Source organism: Macrotis lagotis, chromosome X (genome assembly GCF_037893015.1).
Source record: "Macrotis lagotis isolate mMagLag1 chromosome X, bilby.v1.9.chrom.fasta, whole genome shotgun sequence".
NCBI lineage: Eukaryota > Metazoa > Chordata > Mammalia > Peramelemorphia > Peramelidae > Macrotis > Macrotis lagotis.
In genome coordinates, this window is record NC_133666.1 from 45,476,821 (window position 1) to 45,492,486 (window position 15,666).

General features: G+C 39.7%; 1 protein-coding gene across 1 annotated transcript in view; it reads left to right on the plus strand.

Annotated features, from left to right (window-relative positions):
- PASD1 (PAS domain containing repressor 1) overlaps positions 1-15,666 on the plus strand; it is a 72,996-nt gene that overhangs the window by 19,012 nt on the left and 38,318 nt on the right. The window contains exons 7-9 of the mRNA XM_074203487.1: positions 2,736-2,856; positions 4,458-4,568; positions 14,846-14,964. Of these exons, the coding sequence (XP_074059588.1) occupies positions 2,736-2,856; positions 4,458-4,568; positions 14,846-14,964 (351 nt within the window). The remainder of the gene's footprint in view (positions 1-2,735; positions 2,857-4,457; positions 4,569-14,845; positions 14,965-15,666) is intronic.

A 15,666-nucleotide genomic window follows, 5' to 3' on the forward strand; every position in this document is an offset into this window, starting at 1 on the left:
AAAAAAAAAAACCAGTTCCTGTCCACAAGGAGCTTATGTTTGAATGAAAATATAATGTGTAACTAGGTACATACAAGATACAGACAGGGTTGCAGGAATATAGAAGAAAGGTTTCCTTCAGTGGCTGAGGAGGGGCCGGAAAGGCCTACTGCAGAAGGTAACGCTTAAACTAAATCTTAAAAGAAACGTGGAATGGCAAGAGGTGGAGATGAGGAGGGAGAACATTCTTGACATGAGGGATAGCCAAGGCAAAAGCCAAAAGCTGAGAAGTAACATGGCGTGTCTAAGGAGCAGAGGTGAGTCAGAGCAGCTGGTTCTTGCAGTATGTAGAAGAGGAGGAAACTGGTCAGTGTGAAGACCCTTAACTGCCTAACTTTGTATTTGATCTAGAATTAATAGGGAACCATTGGGGTTTTAGGAGCAGCGGGTAAATATGGTCAGACCTATACCTTAATAAAATCACTTGAGCAGCTGAGTGGAGGCTATGTTGGAGCAGGGAGAGATTGGAGGCAGGAAGAACACTTAGAAGGCTATTGCATTGGGTGGTTTTTTGTCCTTTCTCAAAGAAGATCAAAATGACATTCACTATGTTAGACTTGTTAGTTTACCTTGTATACCTTATATAGCTTATTCCCTCTAAGGGGTCACACAACATTGTGTCCGCATGAGGAGAAAAAAAGGCTATGTGGGACATCGCCTTGCTAATGGCAGCCTCTGCCTCAATTTTCAGTCTGTCATAGGCTTTCCCCATCACAAGTTTCCTTACTGCCTACTTTTGTGGAAGAAAGACCCAAGGAAGTAAGGTTATTGATTTTTTTTAAGTTTCTTTTGCAAGGCAGTGGGGTTAAGTGACTTGCCCAAAGCCACACAGCTAGGTAATTAGTAAGTGTCTGAGTTTGGATTTGAACTCAGGTCCTCCTATCTCCAGGGTCCATGCTCTATCCACTGCCACCTAGCTGCCCCCAAGGCTACTGATTTTTAACTGAATATAGCTTAAAGGTATATGCAATAAACTCCCCTTACCTACAGAAACCTGGTGGTCTCACACTCAAAAAGAAATGGGGCCATTAAGAGGTACCCCAGGATTCCTGCAGGGCACATAGTGATTTAGAAAACCACTTACTGCTGTTATCTATGTTTCAGTACATTTTTTGTTTATTTTTGTGAAATATTTCCCTATTGCCTCTTTATCTGGTTGGGGCTGCATTGGTGGCCTGGGTGGGGCAAAGAGCTTTGACTCTATTTTAGCAAAAGAATTCCTTAGCACTACTTTCAATTCAGCTCCAAAGCTTTAAGCAGCCAAAAGGTACAAGGCACATTGTGGGGTTAAGAAAGATTGCTATGACCTAAATTCTGTTCTTGAGACTAAGATCTAATGATAAGAAGAACTAGTATACCTATAATGATGACATAAAGAAAAGTGGGATTAGTGATAAGGACAAAGGACAGATCCCTCATGAGTGATTTGAGGAAATAAGGAATGCATTAGCTCTAGGAGGGGATAAAGACAAGGGGCTGTAAAACAATTTGGGACAAGTTACACTATATCTCTGTAAAATGAGAAGCTTGGATGAGGTGGCCTCTTGAAGCAAAGGGAGACTTTTCAACAGGCAGAGATTGGAGCTCATCCTAGACACAGCATGATCTGATGGAACCAGAACTCCAATAGAATAGTAGATCCTTGAGGGTGGGGCCATTGAGACTTTTCCATTGAAACCTAGCATTTAGTATTGTACCTGTTGATTATTTCATTGATGGATTGTTAATGTGTCTGCCAATTTATTTTCAGAGAAGTGAACTGGGTGCTTTGATTAGACACTAATAAATTAGTCAAATCAAGAAATGATTTCAGAAACAATTGGCATAGTCCCTATCCCCTTGAGTATCGATATCATGAGAACAGTTACTCTAATTTCTCTTTATTGAAAATGTTGCCTCTCATTCTACTTTCAAAAAATAAAATATTCATAGTGGCACACTATCTGATGTAGAATGACCCAGATGGAGAAACTGCCATGTGAGCCAACCAATTTGCAAATTGGAAGGATGGTGTTGCCCCAATAAAGGGAAAAAAACCCCAAATTAAATCATTTTGAAGAACGAAACTAAACAAAACAGAAATATTTTCATTGACATTGGAAATACTAACAAAAAGCTGTAGTATTATTTTTATAACTCAAGATGATTATAATTTTTAAGTGCCAATATTTTTAAACTTGTGTATTGATTCAATTTTTATTGTCTTCACCTCCCAATAAGACTTGGGTGAGTCTCAAGAAAGAAACTACAAATGAACAAGTCCATAGCTGATTAAGGGATCGGCTGTCCAGTTGAGCTGTTCTTGTATAGCTCTGGTATTCCATTGGTTTCCCATTGATGTTGGAAAGACTCCAGTGTATTGGGTGGACCCCTCCATGGGGAAATTTTTCAGGGGTTCATAGACAAAAGACACAGAGGCATGGATGAGTTGCCTCATTGGGGGCATGTCTATGGATCCATTGGGATATTGAACTAACCATAAATAATTAATACTACTTTATTCAAAGGACAAATCCATCTCAATTTTAGACTCACTGTTAAAACAAAATATTTAACTTCAAAGGACACTTTGTACATTACTTTCTTCTATATTAAAAAAAAAAACTTTGCCAAGACTTGCATCGTAGTTAATTTTCCAAAGTGCTGCCTATTCTGTGTTATAATAAAATATGTATATGACCATTTTTTTATATCAGTCAGAGCTGGTGTGCCAGAATATATTATCCCTTCTTCCTGAACAAGAGCACAAAGAAGTCTTCAAGGTACTGTCTCCACAGACAATCCTGCCAGCCCCTGTCACTGCTGATTTTCTAAATGGTAAGTGTTTTGATTTTAAAGGGGAAAGTAGTAGTCAGAGAGGAATAAAAGAAACAATGAGAGCCAATACCCATAATGAGCTCATGGTGCAAAAATTGATTAAAATACTGACATTAGAGTATCAACTTCTAACTCCATTATCTCTGTTTTAAGGGGTTTGGGTCAGAACTGCTCATATGAATTACAATTGGAGGTATATGGGAATATTGTGTAAGTTAATAAGATGTTAGTAGAATGCTCTGTGGTCTTATGAGAGGTGGTGAAAAGACAAATAAGAAATGCAAAATAGAAGGGGGAGTTGGTGGAAGGCTAATTTGCCCCAACAGCACCTTTGAAATAATGCAGAACCAACCAAAAAAGGATTTTGTGGACACAGGGCCTTGCCAGGCAAAAATTTTACTTAAAAGAAAAGCCAGGGGTGGCTAGGTGGCACAGTGGATAGAGCATCAGCCCTGGAGTCAGGAGGACCTGAGTTCAAATGTGGCCTCAGACACTTAATAATTACCTAGCTGTGTGGCTTTGGCCAAGCCACTTAAGCCCATTGCCTTGCAAAAAAAAAAAAAAAACCCTAAAAAAAAGGAAAAAAGTCAACTACTTTTTTGGTCCTGAGTGGGCTGCTGTGGGAACTAAGGAATGACTAAGGGGCCCTCTGGCTGGTCTAGAAACTAGGCAGGGGAGAGGGAGAAAGAAGGGAAAAAAGAAGGGGTGAAGAGGAGCATTAAAGGCTCTCGACTTGTTCTAGATCCTTTATTCCTGTTTGCACTTGGGAGTGTAAGAGTAAGGCTCCTTAGGAAGACCTTTTCTCCCCAGGAGCATTTGCTTGCAGGCCATGGAGACCCGGTGCCAGGCTTATCTTAGGGCATGAAGGTCATTCTTGGGTGGTGGCAAGTAATGTGGCACCAGCTGTTCAATCAATTAATCAATCAACAAGTATTTCCAAGCCTTGTTTCTAGGTGATCCAAGCTCAGATTATCTCAGATACGTCAGCCTTTACAATTAGTATGTGGCTTTTCATCACCTTACCATTGTTATTCATCTCACATAATACATTTTTCATATTAAAAGGTGATATAAAGGACCCTGGTTTAAAATTCCCCATTTGGCCACTTACTGTGTGATATTAGGAAAATTATTTCATCTTGTTGGGGATCCAGGTTCCTCATGTGTAAACTGTGTAAACTGAATGGGTATGAACTAGATGATCTCCAGGCTTCTCCAGCACCAGGACTCAGTGATTCCTTTCTATATTGATTTTCCTGTTCTTACCCCTCCCCACTCAACTCTTCAGTGATTTAAGTCATGAATGGTACATAAATCTCTTGACAATGTTGTCAATTACTGATAATGAAGAAGAATCTTTCCCACTTAGATACAGTGCTTTCCAGTTTACAAAGCCCTTTCCCAGTAGCCCAGTGAAGTTAGTGGGGCAGACATTGTCCCCATTTTATAGATGAGGAAACTGAGAGGATATTCAAAACACCACCAACAACAACCCAAGCGAGCTCAAAGAGTATTTACCTCATTTGAAAACAAGCAGACGTAACTTGTCAAGACTGAAGAAAAATATACTCATTTTATGTGTTTGTCTCCTTTTTCAACAGAAAAACAAATTGAGTTTTCCTGTCATTTAGCAAGAGGACGGGTGAACCCCAATGATCCTGTGATTTATGAACCTGTGAAATTTTTTGTGGATTTTAAATACCTTTCTCATGGTAAGTTCCCTTTTTCTAAAGACAATCCATCCCTTCACTGAGACTTGGCCCTCCTGGCTCCTGTGCAGACACAGTTTTGGTTCCCCTCGGGCCTCTCCCCACCCTACTGCTCTCAGAGACCCTCTCAGATTCATTACGAGCTTCTTAGAGTGTGGTTATTACATGTCTCAGCAGGAAATAGGTCAGACCCCCCCAAGTACCCAGCCAGTACACATACCTGATGTCTCAGGGTCACCCACATTTTTTCTTCCATCCCAGTGTTATAGAGAGGCTCATCCTGTCTTGAAAGGCCTGCATTAGGAAGAAATGAATTGGAGCTAAGAGTACACTGTCTAGGGAATCATCTGAATGGCCCTCATAGAGTCCCACTGGCCCATTGCTAGAGTTCTACCATTCCCCGGGCAGGCCGGGGTGTGCCCTTCCCAACCTTGTTAAGCAGCAGCCGGGCCTTGGTCCACTGCCCTGGTGGCAGTGTTTACGCCACAGTCTGCTTTCCGAGCACTGGGCAAGCCATCAATGACAGTTAGTTTGCCGCCACTGGTGTCTTGTAAAAACAGTAAATACTTTTCTTGGCCACAAAGAGAAAGGAACCTCTGTCTCCTTCTACTGGCAGTATACCAGACGAGCCAGTTTTTGTTTTAGCTCTGATTCTACCTCTGGTTATTACAGAGCTTTTAGTGGCAAATTGTTTTGAAATATGGATTTTTCTCCTCAGCCAGTCTTTTCTTGTCTGAGTTCCTCTCAGGAGTTTTCGGCCCACCCTCTGGAAGATGGATTAACCAGTTCAGACCTCTTGCAAATTACCTGTCAAGTATACTCTGGCTGACTTAGTACTTGGGAAATAACAGTGACTACAAATCATTGGGTTCTGAGTTTAAACTCCAGCCTTCTGGATCAGGATAGAGGACTCTTGTGTTAATCATAGCATTTGTCACCAATAGCCGTTGAGGCCAGCCCACTGGTGCCATTGGGGATCATTTGTGCTTGCTGAGGCATCTCACATGAGCAACAACCATTCATGAGTTATTGGCCCAACCTAATGGTCATGTAACAGCCAAACAATCTTAAATCCAAGCCCAGTCAAATGAACTCTTTTTAGTTGTGTTCTCATCTATCTGCATTTCTATTAATAACTTATTTGCTTTCAGTAGGCATCTGTAGACTTATAGACCCAGACCCAGACCCAGAACCAAAGTGGGACATCCCCATTGAATCCCCTCTCTTCCTCCCCAGCCAGGGACTTTCTGGGTCTTCTCTCCTCTCTGCTAGCCCAATCTGCTCTCAGATTCATCACCCTCATTGAAAAGCAGTGACTGGCAATAGTTTATAAAGTGTGGCCTTTCACTGTGGGATCTGAATTCCAAAAGGGATAAAGACCTGAAGCTGAGGGATATAATTTGTAAAGAAGTTAGACAGTGTATTTAAAAAGGTATATTCGATTGGCCTGGTTTCTTTGACAGTTTTTACTAGAAACATATTAATACTAACAAAAAAGCATACTTCTAGACATACATAAAGCAAAAGGGAGAAATCCTATTGCAGTCTCCTAGCCTTTGATGAGGAAAAACTAAAAGAATCAACTGGAAAGGAAACAGGAAGCCTTTGTTCAGAATTACCCCATAGGCAGCTACAAAATATTGCTACCTTGTACCCATCTATTCTTTTTTCTTTTCCTTGAAAAAATTTTTTTTAACATGTAGCAATTTAGCAATCTGCTTTTGATGATGATATTCTAAACCCCCTCACACTGAATCTTTCCATATTTCCTTGTATTTTCCATATTTATATTTTTACAGCACCATAATCTGTTCTATCAGTGTACCCATCAGTCACTTAATAAACCTTTGATGAGTAGTAATGTACCTTGCTAGATGCTGTTTATAACATTGCAAAAATAGAGCAGGACCTGTTTGCAACATTCCATTCAAAGGGTTTGGAATCTGTAAGTCCATGGACCTCTATTAAGTCCATGGAGAGATGTAAGAAGTCCGGTAACTTCCCGTTGCTGTAATTCACTTTATTTCAGTCATGTCCGATTCCTTTGGACCCCATTTGAGGTTGTTTTTGGCAGAGATACTGTTGTGGGTTGTCATATCCTTCTCCAGCTAATTTTACAGAGGAGGAAACTGAGGCAATCAGCATTAAATGATTTGACCAAGAGCACACAGTGAGGAGACTTTGGAACTCAAGAAGAATCTTCCTGACTCTAGGCCTAGGGCTCTAGCCATTGTATCACTTAGTTGCCTTCCATGAATTTAGATGAGAAAAATATTTTTATAATTGTATTTTAATATAATTAGCTTTATATAATAAAACTATAATATAATCCTATATATTTTATTTTAGCCATTTAAAAATATGATTCTGAGAAGGGATTCCTAGGCTTCCCTAGAACAGCAAAGGTGAAGAAATCCTATTCTACTGATTAAAATTATGCACACTATAAACTATTTGACTATTCTCCAGTTATTAGACAGATCAATTCTAATTTTTTGATCTTAGAAAAAGTAGCATATTTTTATAGCTAGACCCTTCTCCCATTATATTTTGGGGGTTAAAGTGTTAGCAGTGGAATTACTAAGTCAAATGTATGATTAGTTTTGTGACTAATTTCATTTTAATGGCCATTTCCCCATAACCCCACCAGTACTGGACTTCATGAAAAATAATTTTTGGAAAAGGTTTTTCCCCTTCTAGTGAGTGTAAAGTGATATCTTGAGGTAGTCCAATAACGTTTATTAAGCTTCTCTTATAGGCCCGGCACTGATATGATACAAAGAAAGGCAAAACAACAAGCAAACAATCAAAAACATGTACAAAAAAAATCCTTTTTGTTCCTAGCAGTTAATAATAATCTAATGGGAGAGACAACATGCAAAAATCTATGTACAACCCCCCCCACACACACACACAGAGGTTAATTTGAGAGTAATCTAAGAGAAAGGGGACTAAGATTAGGGAGATTGGAAGAGACTTCTTTTAGAAAAAGGCACTTAAAGGAAGCTGGGAAAGCAAGGAAGAACATTCCCAGGTATGGGTGGGCAGCTAGCGAAAATACTCAATTGGGAGATGGAGTATTCGAGGAGCAACATGGAGATCAGAGTCTCTGGGTCATAGAATATGTGAATGGGAGGAAGGTGTAAGAAGACTGGAAAGGTAGGAAGGAACCAACTTGGGAAGGACTTGAAAAAACAAAGCTTTTCTTAAGTTGGTGTTGAGACACTTCTTCCTCTATTTCTGTTCCAGTCATTTTGAAGCTGTCATTCTAAGTCTCATGTATGTCTTGAAATGTCAGCACTCAAACAATTTCTATATTTGTCATTATTGAAAAGGGCATTTCTATTTACATCAATATCTTCTCATTCTCAGTTGAGGTATATCAAAATGTAGATCATTTTCTGGATTTATCTAGTATACTGCAAGCCATGTTTTAGGTTCATTAATTTTGGAGAGGTTGACCATCTTGGGTTTTCTAGGTATATGATCATGTTGAGATCTTTTCCTTTCATTCCTAATTTTTTGTTTCTTTCTTGGGGCCTTATTGCTAAAATATCTAAAACCATGTTAATCAGGTGTGATAATAGCAGACATCCCTATTAACATTTAATTTTATTGGGAATATGTTTAGTATTTCTGCATGAGATCAAAGATCACTTAATTTTTACCTAGATTTGTTCTGGAATTTTCCTCCTGGCCCACTGACAACTGGAGAAACTTCCTCCTTGTTATTTTTCTTCCTCTCTCTCTATTCATGTCTCTTTCACTGGAACCACCATTTTGAAAGTGACCCCAGGCATGCTTCCCTTCACTTACTCACTCTAGCTAGCTCTCTGGAATCCTCAATTTCCTCAACTGCTTCATTGCCATCCTAGAAAACATCCAACCTAGAGTCCTCTTTTCCTCACTGATGACTCCCCCTTTTAGGCAGGACTCAAGTCTTACTTTGACCTCACTAACAACTCTGCTATTTCCAGAATCATTCACCTTATCCTTCACTGCCAAAGGGCACCCGGGGAAACTTCTACCTTGGAATTTTCTCTTTTCATGGTAGCTTCTTCCCTGAGATCTCGATTTGAGAAAGGATCCCAGCCATGTTTCCTCTCCTTTACAACTTTGTGATCTCTGGAATCCACCTTCTAGAACCTAGACTTTCAACTATCCAATCAAAGAAATCTCTGCTCTGGGATTCTTTTCCCATTGGTGATTCTTCCTCTGAGGTCATCATTTTAGAAAGGACCAAAGGCTTAAAAAATATTGAGAAGTTATCAGTACAGGGTGCTAGGTGGCACAGTGGATAGAACACTGGCCCTGGAGTCAGGAGGACCTGAGTTCAAATCCAGCCTCAGGCACTTAATAATTACCTAGCTGTGTGGCCTTGGGCAAGCCACTTAACTCCATTTGCCTTGCAAAAATCTAAAAAAAAAAAGAAGTTTATCAGTACATTAACCCTTCCCATCTTTTGTATTTTGCCAGTGTACAGAATCTGTGGGGAACCTCAGGGTTATCTTTGTTTTTCTCTCATTATTGGTGATTTGGAGAAATAAATCATATAGTTGCTAATGATGCGCCATTCTTCCTTTGAGAACTGTTTGTGTTTTTTAACCACTAAATTACTGGTGAATGGCTTTTGGTATTAAGTATTTCTCTTAGTTGTCTTTATCTCTAAGATGTCAAACACTTATCTGAGAAATATCATGCGAAGATTTTCCCCTTGTTATCCTAGATGCATTACTTTTGTTTGTGCAAAAATTTTTCATTTTCATATAATCAAAATATTTTGTCTTCTGTAATTTTATCTCTCCTTTGGTTTACAATACATCTTCTAGGGCAGGGGCAGCTAGGTGGTGCAGTGTATAGAGCACCTGCCCTGGAGTCAGGATGACCTGAGTTCAAATCCGGCCTCAGATGCTTAATAATTACCTACCTTTGTGACCTTGGGCAAGTCACTTAACCCCATTGTTTTGTAAAAACCTATATATATATATATTTTTTCTACCCATAATTGTGAAAGGTGTGTGAATTATTTCTGTCTTTTAATGGTAGCATTTAACTTTCATGTGGAATATACATACTTCTATTTGAATTCCCAGTGCTTAGGCACAGTACCTACACAGAGTAAGCACTTAATAAATACTTTACTTTTTCTTCTTTCTTCCTTCCTTCCTTTTTCCCTTCTTTTTCTCTCTCTCTCCCTCCCTCTTCTTCCCCCCTTGTTTTCTGTATCCTCCATCCTCCTTCCTCCTATTCCTCCCCTCCTCCTTCTCCTCCTTGTTGTCTTCTTTTTCTTCTTCTCTCATGATTCCTCATCATATTATGGAAAGGTCATCTCTTACTCATTATATGTAGTAGTTGGCATTGGGATACCATATTCTGAATGTCACAGCTATGCCATATTAACTAGGAAACTTATCTCTGTCCTTTTGTGTTAGCACCATACTCTTTCCAGAGTTCTATTCTATGGAGCCTGCTAATCTATAAAGCATGAATAGATTCCTATACAAGTCATGTCATTCCAGAAACTTAGTCCTTCTAGGAGCTGATATAAAAACAACTATAACAATAATAAAGTAATAAGAATACAATCAAATCACAAAATCTTAGACTCAGAAGGGAACATACAGAAGTCACCTTGCCCCTCTTGCTTGGAAAGGAATTGCTTCTACAAGTTTCTCAATAAGTAGTCATCCAGCTTCTATTTAGAGACCTTCAGTTATGGGGAACTCACTATCTTTCGAATTATCCTTGTCTACATTTCGGCAGCTCTATTAAAAATATTTCCATCAGCCCAAACAAATCTGCCTCTTCAACCCACTCTTCTTAATTTTGCTATCCAAAGACAGAGAGGATAATTCTCTTTCATGTTAGAAATCTTTAAATGCAGGTAGACAGATAGTACAGATAGTATAAAAGTCTCCCAGTTTTGCCTCAGTTTCTTCAAGCTATCATCATATGACATGGTGTCACATCCATTTTACCATCCTGGTTACCCCCTATCAAGAGGTACTACAGCTGGGCAATATCCTTCCTGAAATGTGGTGTGTTGGTATAATCTGACAAGGGCAGAGTGCAGGTTGCTGTCTTATCCTGTATTACCTTCTATCTTCATGCCTTTACACAAATCAGTACCACCCCATTGTCTGGAATACCCTCCTTCCTTACTACCACCTCTTAGCCTACTTTAGAAGCCAGGTTCAAGTGCCACTTGAGGCCTTTTGTGATGTTCCTATTTTACAGAAGAGGAAACTGAGGTAAAGTGAATGACTTGTTATTGTATGACTAGCAAGTGATGCAGCTGAGAAAATCCATGTGTTCTGCCTCCCTTTCCAGATAATTTATTTACTTATTTATTTGTTTATTTTTAGGTTTTTTTGCAAGGCTAATGGGGTTAAGTGGCTTGCCCAAAGCCATACAGCTAGGTAATTATTAAGTGTCTGAGACCGGATTTGAACCCGGGTACTCCTGGCTCCAAGGCCGGTGCTTTATCCATTATGCCACCTAGCCGCCCCCAGATATATTTGTAAAATAAAAAAAAACTAACTTTTTGAAAAAACATAATTATTGAGCACATTTTGAACAGCAAAGAGCTAAAATATAGTGTTTTTCCCCTAAAGCTATTTCCAATCTGGTTGCAATGATTAAAAACATCTACCCATGAAAATATAAATATGAGAGCATATAGAAGCTGGTGAATCACATCTCTCAGATGCTAAACAGATTCTGGTGCCAGGATTTCATATATGTCACTTCAGTGTGGATCTGATAAAGTGAGTGTATGCTCTGTGGGCCTGCAATTCCACTTCCATCTCTGCCTCTGTTCTTTGGAAAAATCACAGGCTGGGTCCTTCAAGTTGCTCATTCATAGATAATAGTATAATACCGCCTGTCTCCCTTTCCCACCTCATACGGGTATTTTAAAAAGATGACTCATCTTCCTCTATTCATACTTATTATTAGCAATAGCGGTAATAATGACGATAATAGCAAGTTTAATTTCTATAGGACCTTTCAGTTTACATAGAAATTCCAACCTAGCAAGCTCTAGGAGGTAAAGTTGGATCGGCCCTATGGACAAAACCCAAGCCTGTACTCTTCAGGACAAGAAGAGAAGAATTCTTAGACTTTGGAAGTTTTTCTTCTAATTGGGAGTAATATACTTGCCTTACCCACAATCTCCTATGGGATATCTGGTGTCAGCAGGCTCCTAGCTTGGCCACTACTGAGGAAACATCATTCTCACAGCAACAAATGGTCTTAGTCCTTCTAAAAAAACACCGCAAGCATAATTCAACTTACTACTTTTAGTCTATCTGCACTTCATTTTCCAAACTCAGTTGTCCACTAACACCTATCTAAGGACTCCTCCCATCTCTTTGATTCGCTCCTATTTGGGGGAGGGGGGGTCAGGTCAGGTCTGGAAATACCATTTTCTTGACCAGTTGAGTGTTCAGCACCTTTTGTTGATTCTAGTCGGGGTAGTCCTCACCGCTGACTACTATGATTACAATGACTTTTAGAATTCTTCTGAAACCTTTGCTCATCCTGCTCTTGCTGTTCTTTCTGCCTTAAGTATCCTCTTCTCTTTTCTTCTCTCAACATTTTTACACCAGTCTTCCAAGTCATACTCAGATCTCACCTGGTCTTCAAAGAGCCTTCTCTGGGCTAGTCCATGTCCATTAACCCCTTTTCTAAACTCTCACTCTTCTTATAGCCAAGAAAACCCAGTAAATTGTGTTCAAATTTGTTCATATAGGCTTCGAGGCACAAAAGAAATGAAAAAGACCCTAGTCCTCGAAGCTGTCTCCCAAACTAGATTAGCAAAACATATATAATCATTAAGTAATGAGAGAAAATGACAAGACGATTTCTAAAAATCTGTTCATATAGACACAGAGGGCACTAAAGAAATAAAAAAAATCTAGTCCTAGGAGAATATCTCTCAAACTAGATTGGCAAGACATATATCATCATTAAGTAACAAGAGAAAATTACCAGGCAGTCTGTAACCAGGGTATGGTAGCAAACTATAAATGATAAGTAATGTCAAAAAAGGAACTTGGGTCTGGAAGTCAGAAGGTCTGGGATCAAGCCTCAAGTGATATACTTAAAATATGTAGAGATAAAAGAAAGTTATATTTCTTCTATACATATGTTTATGGAATGTATATGCAAGTATATAATATGCATGTGTGCATTATATGTGAATATATAACATATTTATATACACACATACACCCACACAACTGCCATGGATATTCACTTTTAATGCACTGGTCATTGGACTAAGCAGGAGTTTTTGTTGCTCTAAGGCAAGGGAGAGGAACCTTTTTTTCTGCCAAGCGCCATTTGGATCTTTAATAACATCCTTTGCTGGCTCACTTATAGGGCCAGAGTTGTTAAGTAATGATCCAAGGTCAAACAGGTAGGAGAGACAGTGCTCCTAGCTAGATTGCTCAAACCATGAAGTTGCCTATCACTTATAGGATGAAATACAAACTCCTTAACCCTGCATCCAAGGCAATCCTCAGTTTACTTCCTGCTTGCTTCTCCAGCTTCATCTCAGGTGTTCTCCATTCCAGGCAAGTGGATTCCCTTTCCATCTCATTCTGCTCTCTCCTAATTCTGGATCTGAGTAGGTTGGCCCATAGTCCTGGAACATCTGAGCCCATTCTGCCTTCCAGTCCATTCTTCCTTTCAGGACTATGCTCCTGTGACATCTCGTCCATGAAACCTTCCCTGATTCTTCCCCTCAACTGAAAATGAACTCTCTCTTCTCTTTCTGGCTGTCTTAATCTTTGTCTGTGTCTCTGTCTCTCCCCCAACCCCCATCCCTCCCATTTCTCTCTCTCTCTCTCTCTGTTTCTCTCAGATTCTCTCATGAATTGTTTTCCTAGAGCACTTTGTCTACCCTTCTCATTTTTACCTTTATCAAATTTTCCCTTAGATCCTCTTTGGGAGTAGTAGCTGACATGGCTTCCTTTTCTTTTGGATATATCTAGAGCACTGGAATCATGCCCTTCTTTACCTGCTTAGCATCAGCAGTGAGCATAGTCAGTGCCTGCCCTCACATAGTAGCCACTTTCTTAGTATTTGTGGACTTAAATTTCATATCCCCCCCCCCAAAAAATACCCAGGTCCCTTCAGTATCTCTTTCCAGACCAGGCTGTCTTATCTGGCTCACCAGATTGATTTGCACTATAAAAACCTTTTTTCCAATTGATATTTTATTTTATTTTTCCAATTATAAGATATGAAAGTTTTTCAACATTCATCCATATGCATATGCATATTTTTAAGTTACATAATTTCCTTCCAAGCTCCTTTCCCACTTCCCTCCCCTCAGTTCCAAACTGTCTGGTGAACACTATACATATCCATTTGTGTTTAACATGTTTCCAGATTAGTCATTTTCTGTATGAGGAATTAGGACTAAGGGCAAAGAAAGAAAGCCATGAGATGGGAAAGTAAAACAGAAGAGAAATTTTAAAATTTGAAATTTTAAAATTTCCATAGTTTTGTTTTTTTTGAAAAACCATTTTCTTTTTGCAATCTATGTTGAGCACCCAACAACAAAGTAAATTTCTGAAGTTCATTTCTCTCATTAGTGCTGTAATCAGTCACCTGACTGGAAAGATTTTCACCATTGAAGGTCAACATAAAAATGTAAAAATCAAAGTCTCTAGTGAAAAACACCTCCAGGATCATGAACCCAAGCCTGCCCCAGACTCTTTTTCATTACAAGAAGAAAAAAGGAAGAACAATTAAAGTGGGTCTCTTAGAAGCTGCAAAGATTGTAAAAGCCAGAGGGTATTGCTTGACATGCTGTTTTGGAAATTAAAGTATAATCTCTTATTTTCTTGCTTCTAAAAATCTTAGTTTGACACCTCTAGATATCTTGGAAATTACATGGCTGTAGGCTGCATTTATGTCTGGGGGAATTGTGTGTGTGTGTGTGTGTGTGTGTGTGTGTGTGTGTGTGTGTCTTTTACAGGGACTGAAAAACTTTTGATCCTGGGGCTACTTGCCGTGCCAGCTGGCCATAAACAGGTTAAGAACACTGGTAGTAATGCTTCTCCCAAAGAAGGCTGATAAACCTAACTTGGGTATTGGGGCTGAAAGAGAGCCTGGGGTTCTGAGTTACTGGTGCAGATTAAAGATGAGAAGCCAAGTAACCCTTGGTGTTAGGGCAGGTAGATCTGCTTTAGAATCAGATGAGTGGGCCTCACTTTGAGAAAAGAATATCACTTGTTAAGAGTTCTATATATTTTTGTTTCCTTTAGTGCCTATACCAGCCAGTAGTGACTTTGAGTCTGTGGTTGCCAAGGCGTTCAAGTCTGCCTCGAATGATCCACTTTGTTTGGTAGCAACAGTTCGCCTCAACTCACCCCAGCTTTTAAAGGTAAGCAATCCTCCTTGGCTAGTCTGGCCAAGTGGAGACTGGAAGGCCTTGGGGTGGACCAGCTTCTGCAATCCTTTTATTTTTTCTCTTTTGGGGTCATTCAGGTGGGAGGGAGAGCCATGGAAAGCTTTGAGATTTGTTCCTGAGCTCTGTAAAGTCTTTTTGGGGGCAGAGAAGAATCAGGTGAAACATCTGGAAAGGGAATTTCATGGACCAGCTTCCAGTATAGGAAGAGAGGAGAAAGCACTGCCAACACAGTGCTTCTGGGCTAGGGGATGCATAGGGAAGGTTCCCCCCAATTTAGAAATAAGTAGTAGGGTGGCTGGGTAGTGTAGTGGATAGAACACCAGAACACTGGCCTTGGAGTCAGGAGGACCTGAGTTCAAATCTGACCTCAGACACTTAATAATTACCTAGCTGTGTGACCTTGGGCAAGCCTTGCAAAAACAAACAAAAAATTAAGCAGTAATGCTTTGTCCAGCCAAATAAATCTAGGAAGCATATAGCCTAGTGCTTGCCACATTATAGGCACCATATAAAAACTTAATCCTTTTCCTTAACATAAGTTGAAACCCGCTCAGTAACTTGTCATCTTAGCAAGTCACCTAGAGTATTGACAGACTTAGTGACTTACCCAGGTTCATACAGCCAGGACGTGTCAGAGGCAAGACTTAAACCCCGGTCTTCCCAGCTTCCAGTCTG